The sequence below is a fragment of the Pristis pectinata genome, chromosome 31, assembly GCF_009764475.1.
Source record: "Pristis pectinata isolate sPriPec2 chromosome 31, sPriPec2.1.pri, whole genome shotgun sequence".
NCBI classification, from domain to species: domain Eukaryota; kingdom Metazoa; phylum Chordata; class Chondrichthyes; order Rhinopristiformes; family Pristidae; genus Pristis; species Pristis pectinata.
The window spans coordinates 20,425,224-20,444,813 of NC_067435.1; the positions used below are offsets into that span (position 1 = coordinate 20,425,224).

Consider the following 19,590-nt stretch of genomic DNA (forward strand, 5'->3'; position numbering starts at 1 on the left):
TCCAAGTGCCTGATATGGTTTCCCTGGTTATTGTTTCTGAAAGCTTCCCCACAACCAAAACTGCCTGGCCTGTCCTTAGTGAGCCAGTTCTCACTGTTCAGCCCCATGGCACCTCTCCTGGATCACAGGTTGTACCAAGTCCTCCTGTAGTCCCCTCCTGACCTCCCTCAGGAAGTTAGCATGTATCCCACATAAACCCGGTGACTCGTTTACACACAGCCAGCCAGCCTTAATCTTATCAATCGTCACCTCATCCATTTTCTCTACCACCCCCTCTCCTGAGATTTTGGCAGCACCTCACTCTTGGTAGAGATCGATTCGAGTATTCCAGCTGTGCTTTCTGTCTCTGTTAATCTCCATCGGTCCCAGCCCTCCCCTCACTATTTACACACCTACAGGGGACTCAGGATTCCGCTTTCCGTTCACCACCACTCTCTTCTCACATTCTCCATTTATTTGCCTTTCCACTTCTGCTCTCAAGTTCCAGTGGCACTGTCTGCCTGTTTTCCTGAATCATCTACTCTCTCCTTTGTTATCCCAGGGACTTTGGCTTCAGTGTGCTCCCTTTCCCCGCTTTGAATGTATTCAGCTTGTGCCTACAGTATCTGTTCATTCAATCTGACCTGCCTACATTTGGTTCCACAATATCCTGGACTTCTCACCCCATTGATGTTAGACCTCCTCTAATTTACAAGTTCCCTTGCTGTGCCTCTGCATCATGAGCTGAAACCTTATGATCTGATGCTCACTGCTCCCCAGGTGTTCCCTACTGATAATTCATTCACACCCCCCCAAGAACCTGATCTAATCAAGCCTCATTCCTAACTAAACCAATGAAATGTTTCTCAGTGCTTTTCTTCTAATACCATTGTAACCATTCCACTGTCGAGATCCTCCCCATTTGGCTGGGATGTGGTAAGAGTAGGCTGCTTTGTTGCTCCAGCTTGCTCCACTGTCACTCTGTGAATAGGTCACTAATTATTCTAGATGTTACATTGAAATGAGCCAAAGGGTAGCAGCTGGTGTAAGAAGATCTTCTTATCTTCTATGAGTTAAATGGTCTGATGACCATCCCAGATCCAGCTCACTGCCTGTTTCCATCAAACTTATGTCATTGCTTTCTCAGCCAGCAAAGAAAATCTGGACGTTATTCGAAGGAACAAATGTGTGTGAAAGGCGAAAGGATGAACATGCTACAGAAATCAAAACTGTTAGTGTGATGTTTCACTTCAGGGGGTTCTCTCCTCATTGTACCAAGAGCATAGCCTGTTTAGGAAATTTGACTATTTTGTATGCATAGAAAGGTGTATTTTTTAAAAAAAAAGTCATTTTGTTATAAATAGCCTTATTGTCCTATTGTTATACCAGATGTTCAATGTGTCTGAATAAGATGCTTTAGCCCACTGTCCAGTCTGGTGTCCCTTATTAAAATACCTGAAACTTCACTGCAAATTAGATATGTAACAGGTCGTCTAATTATTGTGGAGTGTGGGGAGGTGCCCGTGTGTGGGGTACCCATGTGTGGGGAGGTGCCCGCATGTGGGGAGGTGCCTGTGTGTAGGGAGGTGCCCGTGTGTGGGGAGGTGTGTGGCGAGGTGCCCGTGTGTGAGGAAGTGCCCGTGTGTGGGGAGGTGCCCCTGTGTGGGGAGATATGCGGGGAGGTGCCCGTGTGTGGGGAGATATGTGGGGAGGTGTCCATGTGTGGGGAGGTGTTTGGGGAGGTGCCTGTGTGTGGGGAGGTGCCCCTGTGTGGGGAGATATGCGGGGAGGTGCCCGTGTGTGGGGAGATATGTGGGGAGGTGTCCATGTGTGGGGAGGTGTTTGGGGAGGTGCCTGTGTGTGGGGAGGTGCCCATGTGAGGTGAGGTGCCCGTGTGTGGGGAGGTGTGTGGGGAGGTGCCCGTGTGAGGTGAGGTGCCCGTGTGTGGGAAGGTGCCCATGTGTGGGGAGGTGCAGCCCAGCTGGAATATGAGGTGCCGTTCAATGGACTCAGATTAAGATGCCTTGGTGTGTGTCGGAGTCTCAGACCAATGCCGTTGTGGTCCTACCCAACCCCTCGGACCACCGTCCCGTGTATGTGTACCAGCGGTGTCAGACCAGTACCTGTCAGTGTACATCAGGAGTCCTGGTCCCGTATCCCATCGGTACGTGAAGACATGAAGCTGCTCGACCCGCCTGCTCCTCCAGCAGACCAGTGCTATGTGCAGCGTGAGTACAGGCCCTTCATCAGGACCGGAAGGGAAGAGGGCAGAAGCCAGAATAAGAAGGTGGTGGGAGGGGGAAGAGCGCACGCAGGCAGGGGAGAGGTGAGGGGGGGGGAAGATGTAATAAACTGAGAGGTGATAGAAGAGGCAAAGGGCTGAAGAAGGAGGAATCTGGTCGGAGAGGGCAGTGGACCGTGGAATGAAGGATGGGGGAGGGGAGGAGAGGAGATGGGCAGGTCATCATGGCGGGTGAAGGGAGCCGTGGGAATAAGGGAAGACAAAGTAGTGGGAGAGGGAAGAGAAAGAAGGGGTGGGGTAATGGGAAATTAGAGAAACCGAGGTTGAGGCCATCAGGTTGGAGACTCCCAAGGCAGAATATGAGGTGTTGTTCCTCCCACCTGCGCCTGGCCTCAACGTGGCAGTAGAGGAGGCCATGGACAGACATGTCAGTATGGGAATGGAATGTGGAAATGAAGTGGGTGGACACCGGGAGGTCCCGGCTGTTGTGGCGGAAGTTGTCTGGAATGGAGGATTATAATTACAAGGAGAGATTGGAGAGGCTGTGTTTATTCTCACTGGAGGTGTCACACAGGTGTCTGAACAGTGACCTTATAAAGGTTTATAAAATAATGAGAGGCAAAGATAAGGTAGACAATTGGAGTCTTTTCCTAGGGTTGGGGGGGGGAGCAGTTTTAACCTAGAAAGCATAGGTTTAAGGTGAAAGGGGAGAAATTTAACGGAGATCTGATGGGCAAATTTTTCACATAGAGGATGGTGGTTATATGGAATGAGCTGCCGGAGCAAGTGGTACAGGCAGATATCATTACAACGTTTAAAAGGCATTTGGACAGGTACTTGGTTAGGGAAGGAGTAGAAGGATATGGGCCTAATGCAGGCAAATGGATTGATGTAGATAGACATCGTGGTCAGCAAAGGTGAGTTGGGCCGAAGGGCCTGCTTCTGTACTGTGCAACTCTGAGTCCATGGATTGAAGATTGGTTTATGGACGAAAAGCAGAGCAAAAATGAGCAGGTCATGTTGGCTTGAGAGGTTATGACCAGTGGGGTGCCATTGGGATCAGTGCAGGGCTTCCAGCTACTCACAGTTCACATCAATGATTTGAATGAGGGGAGCAGACCTGCTGATGGCAAAAAGCTAGATGGTAGTGCAAATTGTAAGTAGATGCAGGTAGACCTCAAGGGAATATTGGCAGGCCAAGTGAATGGAAGAGGACATGGCTAAATGGAATATAACGCAGAAAAATGCAGACATCCAGGTTACCGAGGAAAAATTACAGGGGGATCTTGATCAGCTAGGTAAGTGGGCCGAAGATTGGCAAATGGCTTTCAATTCCGAAAAGTGCAAGGTGTTGCCTTTTGGTAAGTCAAACCAGGGTAGGTCTTATGGAGTGAATGGTAGGGCCCTAGGGAGAGTTGTGGAACAGAGGGACCTAGGAGTGCAAGTACATAGTTTCACAGAAGTGGTGTCACAGATGGACAGGGTGGTGAAGGCATTTGGCACACTGGTCTTCATCAGTCAGATTGAGTCTGGGAGTCAGGATGTTATGTTGCAGTTGTACAAGATGTTGGTGAGACCACGCTTGAAGTATTGTGTACAATTTTGGTCACCCTGTTATAGGAAGGACATTGTTACACTGGAAGGAGTGACAATAAGATTTATGAGAATCTTGCCAGGAATTGGAATGTTATTGTCATTTGTACCGAGCTACAGTGAGAAACTTGTCTTGCACCCCATTCATACAGATCACTGCATTACACAGTGCACCCAGGTAGCACGGGGTGAGGCGGTGCACAAGGCAGAGTGTGGCAGCTATAGAGGAAGCGCAGCGCGGCGAGACGGGCGGGCACCAGGGTTGGCATGGACTCGTTGGGCCGAATGACCTGTACCGTGCCGTATCCATGACTCCGGGACAGGTGCTCCGCCTCCGTCGTCTGTGATTGGCTACCGACCCTGGACACGGTCCCGCCTCCCCCTCCGTCGTCTGTGATTGGCTACCGACCCAGGACGCGGTCCCGCCTCCCCCTCCGTCGTCTGTGATTGGCTACTGACCTAGCACACGGTCCCGCCTCTCCCTCTGTCATCTGTGATTGGCTACCGACCCAGGACGCGGTCCCGCCTCCCCCTCCGTCGTCTGTGATTGGCTACCGACCCAGGACGCGGTCCCGCCTCCCCCTCCGTCGTCTGTGATTGGCTACCGACCCAGGACGCGGTCCCGCCTCTTCCTCTGTCGGTTGGGAATCAAGTGGAAATTCGGACCTTGAGCAGCGGCTGAAAAATAGCGAAGGATTGGAACAGGGTGTGTGGTCCCTGATAGTGTCGGGGGGCGGGCGGGGGAGGGGGGGGGGAGGGGGGGAGAGGGGGAGGAGGGAGGGGGGGAGAGAGAGGGGGAGGAGGGAGGGAGGGAGAGGGGGAGGAGGGAGGGAGGGAGAGGGGGAGGAGGGAGGGAGAGGGGGAGGAGGGAGGGAGGGAGAGGGGGAGGAGGGAGGGAGGGAGAGGGGGAGGAGGGAGGGAGGGAGAGGGGGAGGAGGGAGGGAGGGAGAGGGGGAGGAGGGAGGGAGGGAGAGGGGGAGGAGGGAGGGAGGGAGAGGGGGAGGAGGGAGGGAGGGAGAGGGGGAGGAGGGAGGGAGGGAGAGGGGGAGGAGGGAGGGAGGGAGAGGGGGAGGAGGGAGGGAGAGGGGGAGGAGGGAGGGAGGGAGAGGGGGAGGAGGGAGGGAGAGGGGGAGGAGGGAGGGAGAGGGGGAGGAGGGAGGGAGGGAGAGGGGGAGGAGGGAGGGAGAGGGGGAGGAGGGAGGGAGAGGGGGAGGAGGGAGGGAGAGGGGGAGGAGGGAGGGAGAGGGGGAGGAGGGAGGGAGGGAGAGGGGGAGGAGGGAGGGAGGGAGAGGGGGAGGAGGGAGGGAGGGAGAGGGGGAGGAGGGAGGGAGAGGGGAGGAGGGAGGGAGGGAGGAGGGAGGGAGGAGAGGGGAGGAGGGAGGGAGAGGGGGAGGAGGGAGGGAGGGAGAGGGGGAGGAGGGAGGGAGGGAGAGGGGGAGGAGGGAGGGAGGGAGAGGGGGAGGAGGGAGGGAGAGGGGGAGGAGGGAGGGAGAGGGGGAGGAGGGAGGGAGAGGGGGAGGAGGGAGGGAGAGGGGAGGAGGGAGGGAGGTAGAGGGGAGGAGGGAGGAGGAGAGGGGGAGGAGGGAGGGAGAGGGGGAGGAGGGAGGGAGGGAGAGGGGGAGGAGGGAGGGAGAGGGGGAGGAGGGAGGGAGGGAGAGGGGGAGGAGGGAGGGAGGGAGAGGGGGAGGAGGGAGGGAGGGAGAGGGGGAGGAGGGAGGGAGGGAGAGGGGGAGGAGGGAGGGAGAGGGGGAGGAGGGAGGGAGGGAGAGGGGGAGGAGGGAGGGAGGGAGAGGGGGAGGAGGGAGGGAGGGAGAGGGGGAGGAGGGGAGAACGGGCAGGGGACAGAGAGAGGGGGAGAGGGCGGCAAGGGGCAGAGAGAGAGTGGGAGGGGGCAGACAGAAGGAGAGGCGGGGGTAGAGAGAGAGGGTATGGGGCACAGAGAGAGTGGGGCAGGGGGCAGAGAGAGTGAGGGGCCAGGGGACAAAGAGAGGGGTGTGCATGGGGTAGGGCCCAGAGAGGGCACAGAGGGCAGAGAGAGAGCGGGGAAGGGGCAAGGTGAAGAAAGAGGGGGCAGTGAGAGAGAGAGAGAGAGGGGCAGAGAGAGGCAAGGCGAGTGGGGCGGGGTGGAGAGGGAGGGGAAGTGCAGGGTGGGGGGTGCAGGGCTGGCGTGGAGGGGGCAGGTGTGGAGGGAGGAGGGAGGGGGATGGAGGGGTAGGGGGAGGGTGGTTCGGTTGGTGAGAGTTATCCTTTTACTGAATTTATTCTACCTCTCCCTGTTGGTGTTTCAGTCTTGTGTCAAGTCTAGCCGTGATCAGGTTGATTTCAAGCTGGCTCTGTGGACGGTGGGGCTCGGTGCTCTGGGAGCTGTGATCAGCAGTGTGTTCCTGGCAAACACCAACCTCTTGATGTCGCAGCCTGAGTCTGCATTGTTAGCCTATTTGTCAGAGGCTGATCTGAGAACCTTGGATCCAGGCAAGTGCAATATTCACTGCACGATGCAGTCTTTCTCATTTCAGTTCCCATTATGGTTCAAGCTTACAGCAGTTGGCTGTACCTCACATCTGACAAATGTTTGTGGGTTTAGTTCAACATGATGATTCAAGACAGGGTAGAGAAAATATTAACACACAAAATGCTGGAGGAAATCAGCAGGTCAGGCAGCATCTGTGGGGGGAAATAAACAGTCGACGTTTCAGGTCGAGACCCTTCATCACGACTGGAAAGGAAGAGGGCAGAAGCCACGATAAAAAGATGGGGGAGGGGGGGGAAAGAATATTTTTTGTCTTATCACCTGGTGGAGTAATTTGTCTTTGTGAAGAGAAGAAGCAAGGACTGGAACTGACAGGTTTGCTTTTCTGGGAGCCACCATTGGTATTGGATTGTCAGTCTCTTCTTTTATGTTCTGAATGGCCTCTTTCTGTCCTGTAACGATTCTGAACTTCAATTTGGAGACTTGTGTACAGGCCGAGACTCGTTGCAATACCAATGATCTGCTGCACCATTGAAGTGGTTGCCTTTTAGATGGGACATTAAACCAAGAAACAGCCAGTGGAGTGATCTCTAGTGCCCTGGCCAATGTTTGTGTATCCAAGTGATCTGATTTTTGGGAACTTGCTGTACATATATTGAATGCTATATTTTTACATTATAACAGTGACTGTATTTGAGAATACTAATTGGTTGTTATTTTCTTTGCCATGTCTTACAGCAGAAAGGGCCTTAGTGCAGGTCACGGTAGTGAAGGATTTCGTAATGTCTGATTGACCTTGACTGTTGGGATGAGGAGTTTAGTCCTATGAGGCTCACGTTCACTGGAGTTTAAAAGGTGCAAGGGTGATCTCATTGAGAGGTACAGAAGTAACGGACAGGGCTTCAGGGTAAGGCTTCAAGATGAGGAGGAAATGCATTTATGAAATGGTTATAAATCCTCAGAATCATCTACCTCAGGGAGTTACAATTTATAGGTTTACTTGTTCACTTTTTGGCTTGCGATTCATCCCATCCCGATTTGCTCATCATTTACTGTCCATCCAGCCTTGAACTACTGCAGTGCCTCCAGTGAAGTTGTTCCCAGAGTCCTGTTAGAGAGAAAGTTCCAAGACCCAACAACAATAAAAGAATAACTATATATCTTGTCAGGTCAGCCCTACTTTCCTGCTGCGTTCCCAGATCCCTGAAAATTATTCTCGCTCAAGTTCCTGTCCAGTTTGCTTTTGAAAGCCCTGATTGTTTGTGCCTTTGGGAGTTACAGAAATTGAATTCCAGATCGTAATCACATAATGAGCAAAAATGTTTTCCTTGAATCTGCTTTGTGCCGTTTGACCAAAGTTTTAAATTTTCAATTTTAAGTTTTAGTTTTGAGTGATCCTGACAGTGGAAAACAATTACAACATTTGGAAGGGTGATTCATAGAAAATTACTTCATCAACGGATTTGATGTTGGTCTTGTTTAGAATTGAAAGTACAGACATCTCTCAATAACCTGGGGTATATCCCATCAGACTTATCCACATTAATGTTTTTCAAGAGACCCAACACTACCTCTTTCCTAATCTCAATGTCCCAGCATCTTAGCACTCTCCACACTGATCTCACTATCCTCTACATCCTTCTCCTTGGTAAATGCCGATGGAAAGTACTCATTTAGGATCTCGCCCGCATCTTCTGCCTCTAAGCGCGTTTTCTCCTTTATTCTGAAGCTGTCCTGAAGGCAGACGTCGTCCCACGCAGGCGGACCTGAATCCTGCACTCAGCGAACTATGCTCCACAATCAACAGCCTTGAAACAGGATACCCCGAGGCCCTCTTTATCACAGCCAGTGATTTCAACCAGATCAACTTCAAGAATGTGTTACCAAAGTACTACCAGCACCTACTGTCCAACCAGGCGCCAGACACCCTTGACCATTGCCACACAACCATCAAGGATGCCTACCAATCCATCTCCCACATGCACTTTGGTAAATCAGACCACCAGGCTGTGCTTCTCCTCCCTACATAGTGACAGAAACGGGAGGATCCAGTGCAGAAAGTTGCACAGTGCTGGTCTGAGGAAATAAATGAGCTTCTGTGCAACTGCTTTGACATGGTAAGACTGGTCCATATTCAAAGACTCAGCAGCCAACCTTGATGAGTAAGTCACCACCATCACGTACTTTATCAGCAAGTATGCAGAGGACTGTGTTCCAAAGAGGTCAATCTGGAAACCATGGATGAACCAGAAGATCCACTCCCTACTGAAGTCCAGGACTGCAGCATTCAAATTGGGTGACCCTGATCTATACAAGAAATCGAGATACAACCTTTGTAAAGCTATCAGGCATGCCAAGAGACAATATCAGTTCAAAATAGAGTCCAGACCAGCCGTCAGTTGTGGCAGGGATTACATGCTATAAAGGGCTACAAAATGAAGTTGGACGGTATCGCAGACAACTGCATCCCTTCCTGATGAGCTTAATGCATTCTATGCACGTTTTGAACAGAAGGGGACTGGAATGTCACCACCCACCCCAATAGCCTCCAATTCGCCTGAATCCACAGTCACCATTGCGAACATAAGATCAGTTTTCTGGAGGGTAAACCCAAGGAAAGCACCTGGCCTGGATGGTATCTGTGGCCATGTCCTCAGATCCTGCACAGATCAGCTGATGGGAGTATTTGCAGACATTTTAACCTCTTCCTACTTCAATCCGAGGTTCCCACCTGCTTTAAGAAGACCACTATCACACCGGTACCTAAGAAAAATAAGGTCCCGTGCCTTAATGACTACTGACTGGTGGCTCTGACATCCACCATCATGAAGTGCTTCGAGAAGCTGGTCATGGCACGCATTAACTCCAGCCTCCCAGACAACCTCGACCCACTGCAAGTCACCTACCACTGAAACAGGTCCACGGTGGATGCCATCTCCCTGGCCCTATGTCGATCTCTGGAGCATCTGGACAGTAAAGACACTTGTGTTAGAGGATTGTTTATTGACTATAGCTCTGACTTCAATACTATAAAATTCCAAGCAAACTCATCACCAAACTCCTCGACCTGGGACGCAGCACCTCTCTTTGCAACTGGATCCTTGACTTTGATTCTGTTGGACTAACCTGTGTCCACTTTTCATTGGCTCTAGCCCAAGGCTACAGGTGACATCAGAGGCATATCCTTATTTGGGAGAAGAGCAATGAGGTAGCATCAAGATACCCCTGATGAGATATGCCTCTGATGTCATTCCTTTGCTTGTCCCTGAGTCAGGCCATTTCAGACCAGTTACAGGCAGCTGAAGTCAGACACTGGGCTCAGGTTATTTCAGTTCACAGACGCAGACTATTCTTCTTAAAAGCCTGCGTTGATTCTTTGTCCTTATCAAAGAGCATCCCACAAATAACTTATTTGAAAATGATCTGATTTAGCAGATTATCAGTAAGACCTTCGTTAGGTCCACTTTCGATTACTTTAATCCAGCAAGAGTTAGTTCAGAAAACCAGTTCACAAAATGGTGGTCACAAGAACAGCATCAGGAAACGACAGCCTCCACTTCTTCATCACGTGGCGAGAACAAAGTCATCTGCTTTGTTTACTCGTTCACTGTCCTTGACTTGTTCCAACTAGCTGTTTTGTAGATTTTTAATTTCTTCAGGCCAACAACAGCTCCCACTGCAACTGGATCTTTGACTTCCTGACCAACAGACCACAATCTAAGGATAAACAGCAACACTTCTGCTACACTAGTCCCCACAAGGCTGTGTCCTCAGCCCTCTACATTACTTCCAATAGACCCATGACTGCGTGGCCAGATTCTGCTCTAACTCCATGTACAAGTTTGCAGATGATACCACCATAGTAGGCCATATCTCAAATAACGATGAGTCGGAGTACAGGAAGGAGATAGAGAGCCTAGTGACATGGTGTCATGACAACAACCTTTCCCTCAGTGTCAGCAAAACACAAGAGCTGGTCATTGACCAGGAAAGGGGGCTGTGTATATGCTCCTGTCTACATCAATGGTGCTGAGGTCGAGAGGGTTGAGAGCTTCAAGTTCCTGGAAGTGAACATCACCAACAGCCTGTCCTGGTCAAATCACGTAGATGCCACGGCCAAGAAAGCTCATCACTGCCCCTACTTCCTCAGGAAGCTAAAGAAATTTGACGTGTCCCCTTTGACCCTCATCAACTTTTATCGATGCACCATAGAAAGCATCCTATCTGGATGCATCATGGCTTGGTGTGGCAACTGTTCTGCCTGTGATCGCAAGAAACTGCAGAGAGTTGTAGACACAGCTCAGCACATCATGGAAACTGGACTCCCCTCCATGGACTCTTGTCTACATTTCTAGCAGCCCATAGAATCAAAGACCCCACCCACCTTGGACATTTTCTCTTCTCCCCCTCCCTTCAGATAGAAATGCCTGAAAGCGCATACCACCGGGCTCAAGGACAGTTTCTATCCCACTGTTATAAGACTATTGAACGGTCCCCTAGTACGTTCAGGTGGACTCTTGACCTCACATCTACCACTATTGTAATGAAATGATTTGTATGGGTGGCATGCAAAACACAGTCTTTCACTGAAAATCAGTACATGTGACAATAATAAACTAAGTTACCAACTTGTCCTTGAGCGGTCCTACTCTCCCTAGTTAACCTCTTGCTCTTGATGTATGTGCAGAATGCCTTGGGATTCTCTTTTATCCCACCTGCCAATGACTTTTCCTGACCCCTTCTATCTCCCCTCTGTCCCTTCCTGAGCTCCTCTCTGGGTACTTCATAGTTCTCAAGTGCCCTGTTGCCTCCCAGTGTTCTAAGTGAATAAATGCTTCTTCCTTCTTGACTAAGTTAACTACCTCGCTTGTTACGCATGGTTCCCACGCTTTGCCATCCTTGTCCTTTCCTCTTACTGGGACAAACCGGTTCTGAACTTTGTGCAGCTCGTCTTTAAGCAACCTCCACGTGTCAGATGTGGGTTTGCCTGAACACAACTCTTCCCAATTCACTCTCCATACCTCCTGTCTTATGCCCTCATCATTTGCCCTCCTCCAATATAATAGTTTCTTGCAAGGCCCACTCATAGCTCTCTTAAAGCTTAAGGAGTTGTGTTCACCCACTGAAAGGGCAATGACCTGGCCAGGCTCATTCCCCAGTACAAGATCCAGTATCGTCTCCCCTCCAGTTGGACTATCCACATACTGCTTCAAGAAACCCTCTTGAACGCACCTAACAAATTCTACCCCATCTAAACCTTTTGCACTCAGGAGTTCCCGGTCTACGTTGGGGAAGTTGAAGTTACTGACAGTGATGACCCAGGGTAAGCCAGCCAATTGGATACAAAATTGGCTTGGTGGTAGTGGAGAGTTGTTCAGATCGGAGGCCTGTGACCAGGGTGCTGCAGGGATTGGTCCTCTCTTGTTTATCATATTACTGATGATTTGGAAGAGAATGCTGGCATGATTAGTAAAAGTTTGCAGATGATTGCTGGTGTGGGGGACAGTGAAGAAGGTTGTCTAAGGTTACAGCAGGATCTGGATCAACTGGAAAGTGGGCAAAGGAATTGTAGATACAATTTAATTTGGATGAGTGCAAATTGATGCATTTTGGGAAGTTAGAACAGGGCACAATGTACACAGTCAATAGCAGGGCCCTGTTGTGGAACAGAGAGATCTCGGGCTACAAGTGCATGGTTCCCTAAAGTGGCGACACAGGAAGACAAGGTGGTGAGGGAGGCATATGACATGTTTGTCTTCATTAGCCGAGGCATTGAGTACAAGGGTTAGGACGTCATGTTACAGTTGTACAAACTCTTGATTAGGCTGCGGTTGGAGTATTGTGTACAGTTCTGGTCAACACGCTGTGGGAACAATGTGATGAAGCTAAAGAGGGTGCAGAAAAGGTTCACAAGAACGTTGCCTGGATTAGGATTTGAGTTGTAAGGAAAGATTGGATAGGCTGGAATCTGGAGAAACAAACGATCTGCTCAAGGAATTCAGTGGGTCGAGCAGTGTCTGTCGGAGGAAAGGAATTGTCAACATTTCCGGTCAAAACCCTGCATTGGGACTGGTGTGGGGTTTAGACCTGAAACGTTGACTATTTCTTTCCTCCCACAGATGCTGCTTGACCCGCTGAGTTCCCCCAGCAGATTGTTTGTTGGAAAGGCTGGCTCTCTTTTCCCTGGAGCAAAGGAGGCTGAGGGGTGACGTGAAGGAGATCTATAAACTTATGAGAGGCATAGATAGGGTAGATCACTAGAGTCTTGTTTCCCATGGCAGGGCTGTCTAAAACTGGAGGGCGTCAGTTTAAAGGGGATCTGAGGGGTAAATGGTTCACACAAAGAGCAGTGGGTATCTGGAATGAGCTGCCACAGGAAGTGGTGAAGGTGGGTAAGATTACAATGATTAAAAGGCAAGCACTTGGGTAGAAAAGGTGTAGAGGGATATGGGCCAAGCCGCTTGTTTCTATGCTGTGTAACTCAATGACGCACTAATGTGTCATTATTATCTTTAATGTGTCTTTTATTATCTGCAATGACCTTTGAACACCTTACCAAATGCCTTCCGGAAAGAGTGGTTGATTCACTGGTTCCTCTTGTCTGCATCCTGTTACTTCACTGAAGGGCATTCGTCTTGTCCAGTGACTTCAGCTTTACGTGGGCTCTGTGATGCCACTCTTGGTCTTGATGTCAAGGGCATTCATTGTCAACTTGAGTGGTCCCTGGCAACAGTAAGCAGGTTATTGGAAGCAAGTGACACCAGGATTCTGCAGACCAGTGCATGCAAGATCAGTTAAATGGGTAACTGTAGACCATTGTTTGTGGAGATAGTTAAATCGGACACCAGTGTGTGTGAGCAGAATTAATCCTGGAAACAGTTGGGCAGTTTGTTTGTTTGTGGAGGGAGAGAGATTTAAGCTTGGTTACTGCTGATGGGTATGTATGTATGCAGGCACACTTGAGTTTATGGGGAGTTAAACCAGAAGCTGTTGGACAGTTAATTTTGGAAACTGCATCGTCTGTGTGCAGAGAATCTTAAATCAGTTCCTGCAAGCCAGTGTGAGTGGTGAGTGTTGGTGTAGACCAGTGTGTAGGGAGATAGCCTAATCTCATTTTTATACAATTTTATAGTTTAAGTAATGGGGATTTAGAGATTTGCAGACTCAGGTCCTCCCCAGGTTACAAACACCCAACTTGTGTTCACCCTGTACATACGAACGAGCGTTTGGGAGACCAGCGGGATGGATTTGCCGGCTGCTGTGGGGCTGCAGGTACCCTCTGCCGCGTGGAACAGGGCATTTCCGGGTGCGTCTTCCCCCCACGTCCTCGCGCTGCCCCTCAACAACCGGGAGCTGGGTTGAGCCAAGTTGAGCCCGGAGCGTTGAGCAGACTCGCTTGCTCTCTGAGTCAGTGAGGCCGGCTGGCGGCCGCTCTTCCCTTGCCTGCTGGCTCTCCCACCGCTGCTGTCACTGTGAGCCTCTCCCACGCATTGTTTTCAACTTGAGAACAGTTTGGCTTGCAGACGGTCCTCAAGAACAGAACCTGCCCAAACCTGGGGACTCCCTGTACTGTGTTAATTTACAAATTCGTTTCCAAATCTTTGCCTATCACTTAATGGTTTAATCACTGTTTGTATTTTTCTAGAGGGACGTACGTTTAAAGCAAGTGAACTGTGGCACAACAATGGAGCAGTAATCATGGTGGTCCGAAGACCAGGATGATTTTTGTGCCGGGAGGTAAAGAGTGAACTTTTGGTTTTGTGTGTGTTTAATTAGAATCATAGAGCCATACAGCACAGAAACAGGCCCTTCAGCCCAACTGGTCCACGCCGACCGATTCACATCTAACCATTTGCCCATGTTTGGCCCATATCCCTCTAAACCTTTCCTATCCATGGACCCGTATTGAATAGTACATTGCCTTGTTCTCCAAGCAGAGATAGTCATGGGAGAACTTTCCATCCTCACTACCGTTCCCTGGGGCACATAACTTATTGCATCTTACCAATTGGAAAAAGATCCATTTTTGCATGCTCTTTGTTTCCTGTTACCTCGCTGTCCCGGCCAATATGTTACCTCAGTGCAATTTTATTATCTGCTCCCTCTCTCCTGCAGCTTAGGCATTTTCGATGTTTCAGAAAATGTAAGTTTTTCATGTTATAGAACTGAAAAAAAAATAGAGATGGGAACAGCGAGATGATAGATGGACTGAAACACATTGAGAGTTTTAAACTAAGGTGTTGTTGGATTGTGGGTTATTTGTTGCTCGACAGGCAAAGGGATAGGGATCAATGGAAACAAAAAACAATCTGCTGGAGGAACTCAGCGGATCAAGCAGCATCTGTGGGAGGAAAGGAATTGTCGATGTTTCAGGTGCACCAAGACTGTCTGTGATAAATGACCTGGATGAGAATGTAGATGGGTGGGTTAGTAAGTTTGTAGACGATACAAAGATTGGTGGTGTTGTGGATAGTGAAGAAGATTGCCAATGAATACAGCAGGATATAGATCAGTTGCAGAATGGGCATAGAAATGGCAGATGGAGTTTAATCCGGCTAAATGTGAGGTGTTGCTCTTTGGGAGATTAAATGTAAATCCCCTTAATAGTGTTGATGAACAGAGGGATCTTGATGTCCAAGTCCATAACTCCCTGAAAGTGGCCGCACACGTTGATGGGGGTAAAGAAGGTGTATGGCATGCTTGCTTTTATTAGTCAAGGCATTGAGTTCAGGAGTCGGGAAGTTGTGTGGCAGCTTTATAAAACTCTAATTAGGCTGCATCTGGAGTATCGCATTCTTTTCTGGTCACTCCATTATAGGAAGGATGTGGAGGCTTTGGAGAGGGTGCAGAAGAGGTTCACCAGGATGCTGCCTGGATTAGAGGGCATGAGCTATAAGGAGAGGTTGGACAAACTTGGGTTATTTTCTCTGGAGCAGAAGAGACTGAGGGGAGATCTGATATATATGAGACCTTTATAAAATTATGAGACGCATAGATAGAGTATACATCTAGTATCTTTTTCCCAGAGTTGAAATGTCTGATACTACAGGGTGTGCATTTAAGGTAAGAAGAGAAAAGTTCAACGGAGATGTGTGGGGCAAGTTTTTCTTACACACAATTAATGGTGAGTGCCTGGAATGTGCTGCCAGGTGTGGTAGTGGAGGCAGATACAATAGAGGCGTTTAAGAGGCTCTTTGATAGGTACATGAATGTGCAGAGAATGGAGGGATGTGGACATTGTGCAGGCAGAAGGGATTAGTTTAATTAGGTGCCATTAGCTTAATTAGTTCAGCACAACATTGTAGGCCAAAGAGCCTGTTCCTGTTCTGTACTGTTCTGTGTTCAGATCTGTATTGTCTGGAGTCTGTTCACAAAGTTGAGAAGAATGAGAGGAGATCACATTCTTAAAGGACTTGACGGTTGTGATAGTGCTGGGAAATGGCAGTGAGCTAGGTGGTCAGCCATGATCGATGTCAGAGCAGGTTTGAAGGGTGGGGGTGTAGTTCTGCTTCTGTTTGTTATGTTCTTCAGAATATGGGAAAAGGCAACAGAAAGCGGATTGGCTCAGAGTGTGGATGTAACACCTGGATGGGTTAAAGGTAAAGGCTGAAAAACTAGAGAGATGACTGTCAGTCCGTGCTGTCACAAGGCAGCAAACTTTCTCTCCACTCCATTCACTGAGTCTGACAAACTGATGAGCACTGCTTCTGAAAATTTGTTCCACTGGTTTCAATTCCCAAGTATTTTAATGGCATAACCTGAAGGGAGTGTTTTCTTCATTTGTAAACTAGATTCTGATGATTTGAGTGAAATGCAAATTCAAAATAGATCCATAGCAGTTATGTAAATACTTAACTGAATTAATACAGTGCTGAGGCAGTGGAACAAACGTCTCTGGGGGATGAAGCTGTGGTTTGTGGAAACTGGTTAGATCAACAAAACAGTGGCAAGTGGAATACACAGGAGAAGTTCGAGCCAGTGCATTTGGGGAGGGTAAACAAGATAAACAAATACCTAATAAATGACAGGAAATTGAAATGTGCAGAGGAACATGGGGAGCGTGTGTCCACAAATCCCAAAAAGTAGTTGGAGAGCTAGATGAGAGGGCACACAGGATAGAACATAAGATCAGGGAGCTCTTCAACAATACTGATTAGCCACAGCTAGAATATTGTCCACCACACTTTACAGCAAATGTAAGAGGTAGGTTAATTATTGTATTTTATTTCATTATATACTAATTAGTGCCTGGTTCTTGTTTCGTAAATGCGTGTTCCATTTTGCCTGTATGTTGCATTTGGCGAAAACCATCAGCAGCTTTAGAGTCAGTGTATCCCGAACAGTGGTAGGAATACAAAACTCAGCTTGGCTCAGTCCCGAGAAGGAGCAGAGATGTATTCCAAGCATCTCTCAGTAGCCAGCCCTTGGTGGTGTTCTGGTGTCATAGTGACCTGGCCAGAGCTGCCGGTATTCTGTGCAATGCAGGCATTTGGCTAACAGTGCAGATTGGGTATAAAACAGCCACATCTCCTTTCAGCCTGTCTTTGTATTGGTGCTGGGAGGAATAAGACCACAGCAGGGTACAAGGTGGCTGAAGTTTTTATTAAGGTAGGGTTAACTATCAGGAAGAAAATTACTATGTAGACTTTAATGATACTGTTGAAGCTGTGTGTATAAATAATTTAATGAATAGTATTTGTTGAATGTGAAACTCTCTAATCCAATGTTTTTTGTGGTGGTCTGAGATAGAATCAGACCTCTATATCTGAGGGTGGAAGGAGCTACACACAAGGATCTGAGGTCCTTTATTACTTAGACTTAATTTTGGGGTGTTAGGCACATTTAAGGTCTGAGATGGCTATGTGTGTAACTGTGTATCTATTCTTATTTAGTTAAAAATTAAATTATATTGATTTATGAATGTCACATGTGCCGAGGTACAGTGAAAATCTTTGTTTTGTATGCCACCCATACAGATCATTTCATTACAACAGTGCATTGAGTTAGTACAAGGTAAAACAATAACAGAGCATACAACTGTAACACAGTGTTACAGTTAGAGAGAGTGCAGTGCAGCCAGACAATAAGGCACAAGGTCATAAGGTCAAGAGTCCATCTTATCGTACTAGGGGATCATTCAGTAGTCGTGTAACAGTGGGATAGAAGCTGTCCTTGAGCCTGGTGGTACATGCTTTCAGGCTTCTGCCCGATGGGAGGGGGGAAAAAAGAGAGACTGTCTGGGGTGGTTGGGGTCTTTGATTATCTTGGCTGCTTTACTGAGGCAGCAAGAAGTGTAAACAGAGTTCATAGAGGGGAGGCTGGTGTCCGTGATGCACTGGGCTGTGTCTACAACTCTCTGCAGTTTCTTGCAGTTTTGGGCATAGCAGTTGCCGTACCAAGCCGTGATGCATCCAGATAGGATGCTATCTATTGGTATTGGTTTATTATTGTCACTTGTACTAAGGTACAGTGAAAAACTTGTCTTACAAACCGATCGTACAGATCAATTCATTACACAGTGCAGCTACATTGAGTTAGTACAGAGTGCATTGATGTAGTACAGGTAAAAACAATAACAGTACAGAGCAAAGTGTCACAGCTACAGAGAAAGTGCAGTGCAATAAGGTGCAAGGTCACAACAAGATAGATCGTGAGGTCAGAGTCCATCTCATTGTATAAGGGAACCGTTCAATAGTCTTACCACAGTGGGGCAGAAGCTGTCCTTAAGTCTGGTGGTACATGCCCTCAGGCTCCTGTATCTTCTACCCGATGGAAGAGGAGAGAAGAGAGAATGTCCCGGGTGGGTGGGGTCTTTGATCACGCTGGCTGCTACACCAAGACGAGCAGTAAAGACAGACTCCAAGGAGGGGAGGCTAGTCTCCGTGATGCGCTGGGCTGCGTCCACAACTCTCTGCAGTTTCTTGCAGTCCTGGGCAGAGCAGTTGCCATACGAAGCCGTGATACATCCAGATAGGATGCTTTCTATGGTGCGTCAGTAAAAGTTGATGAGGGTCAAAGGGGACACGTCAAATTTCTTTAGCCTCCTGAGGAAGTAGAGGCACTGGTGAGCTTTTATGGCCATGGTATCTAGGTGGTTGGACCAGGACAGGCTATTGGTGATGTTCACTCCTAGGAACTTGAAGCTCTCAACCCTCTCGACCTCAGCACCGTTGATATAGACAGGAGCATGTGCACCGTCCCCCTTCCTGAAGTCAATGACCAGCTCTTTTGTTTTGCTGACACTAAGGGAAAGGTTGTTGTCGTGACACCATGTCACTAGGTTCTCTATCTCCTTCCTGTCTCTGACTCATCGTTACTTGAGATCCAGCTCACTACGGTGGTATCATCTGCAAACTTGTACATGGAGTTAGAGCAGAATCTGGTCACGCAGTCATGGGTCTATTGGAAGTAACGTAGGGGGCTGAGGACACAGCCTTGTGGGGACCAGTGTGGCGGAAGTGTTGCTGTTTATCCTTGGATTGTGGACTGTTGGTCAGGAAGTCAAAGATCCAGTTGCAGTGGGAGCTGTTGTTGGCCTGAAGAAATCAAAAATCTACAAAACAGCTAGTTGGAACAAGTCAAGGACAGTGAACGAGTAAACAAAGCAGATGACTTTGTTCTCGCCACGTGATGAAGAAGTGGAGGCTGTCGTTTCCTGATGCTGTTCTTGTGACCACCATTTTGTGAACTGGTTTTCTGAACTAACTCTTGCTGGATTAAAGTAATCAAAAGTGGACCTAACGAAGGTCTTACTGATAATCTGCTAAATCAGATCATTTTCAAATAAGTTATTTGTGGGATGCTCTTTGATAAGGACAAAGAATCAACGCAGGCTTTTAAGAAGAATAGTCTGCATCTGTGAACTGAAATAACCTGAGCCCAGTGTCTGACTTCAGCTGCCCGTAACTGGTCTGAAATGGCCTGATTCAGGGACAAGCAGAGGAATGACATCAGAGGCATATCATTTGGGAGAAGAGCAATGAGGCAATGCTTCCTGTAGCCTTGGGCCAGAGCCAATGAAAAGTGGACACAGGCTAGCCTGGTAAGCCAGAAACAACAGAATCAAAGTACAATGGTTCAGAACTGATAAGGAAGGAGAAGGATGAAGAATAATTTCAGATGTGTAGCGAGGGAGAAGACCCACCCCCCTATGCCCTGGGGCAGGGAGAAGAACTTGCCTATGATCTTGATGAATAGCAGAGCGGGCATGAACCATCAAATGATCAACTCGTCTTAGTTCTTATTTTTTATGTTCCTAACGGATGGATTTGTACACTGCTGCTAGTAATTAGCAGAGGATGTGTTC

At 48.5% G+C, this 19,590-nt stretch overlaps 1 protein-coding gene across 1 annotated transcript in view; it reads left to right on the top strand.

The window, feature by feature from the left end:
• Positions 1-4,381: 4,381 nt before the first annotated feature.
• Positions 4,382-19,590, top strand: part of selenou1a (selenoprotein U 1a) — a 52,783-nt gene continuing 37,574 nt past the window's right edge. Inside the window, exons 1-3 of the mRNA XM_052042110.1 lie at positions 4,382-4,520; positions 6,103-6,286; positions 13,930-14,021. Of these exons, the coding sequence (XP_051898070.1) occupies positions 6,220-6,286; positions 13,930-14,021 (159 nt within the window). The 5' untranslated portion in view covers positions 4,382-4,520; positions 6,103-6,219. The remainder of the gene's footprint in view (positions 4,521-6,102; positions 6,287-13,929; positions 14,022-19,590) is intronic.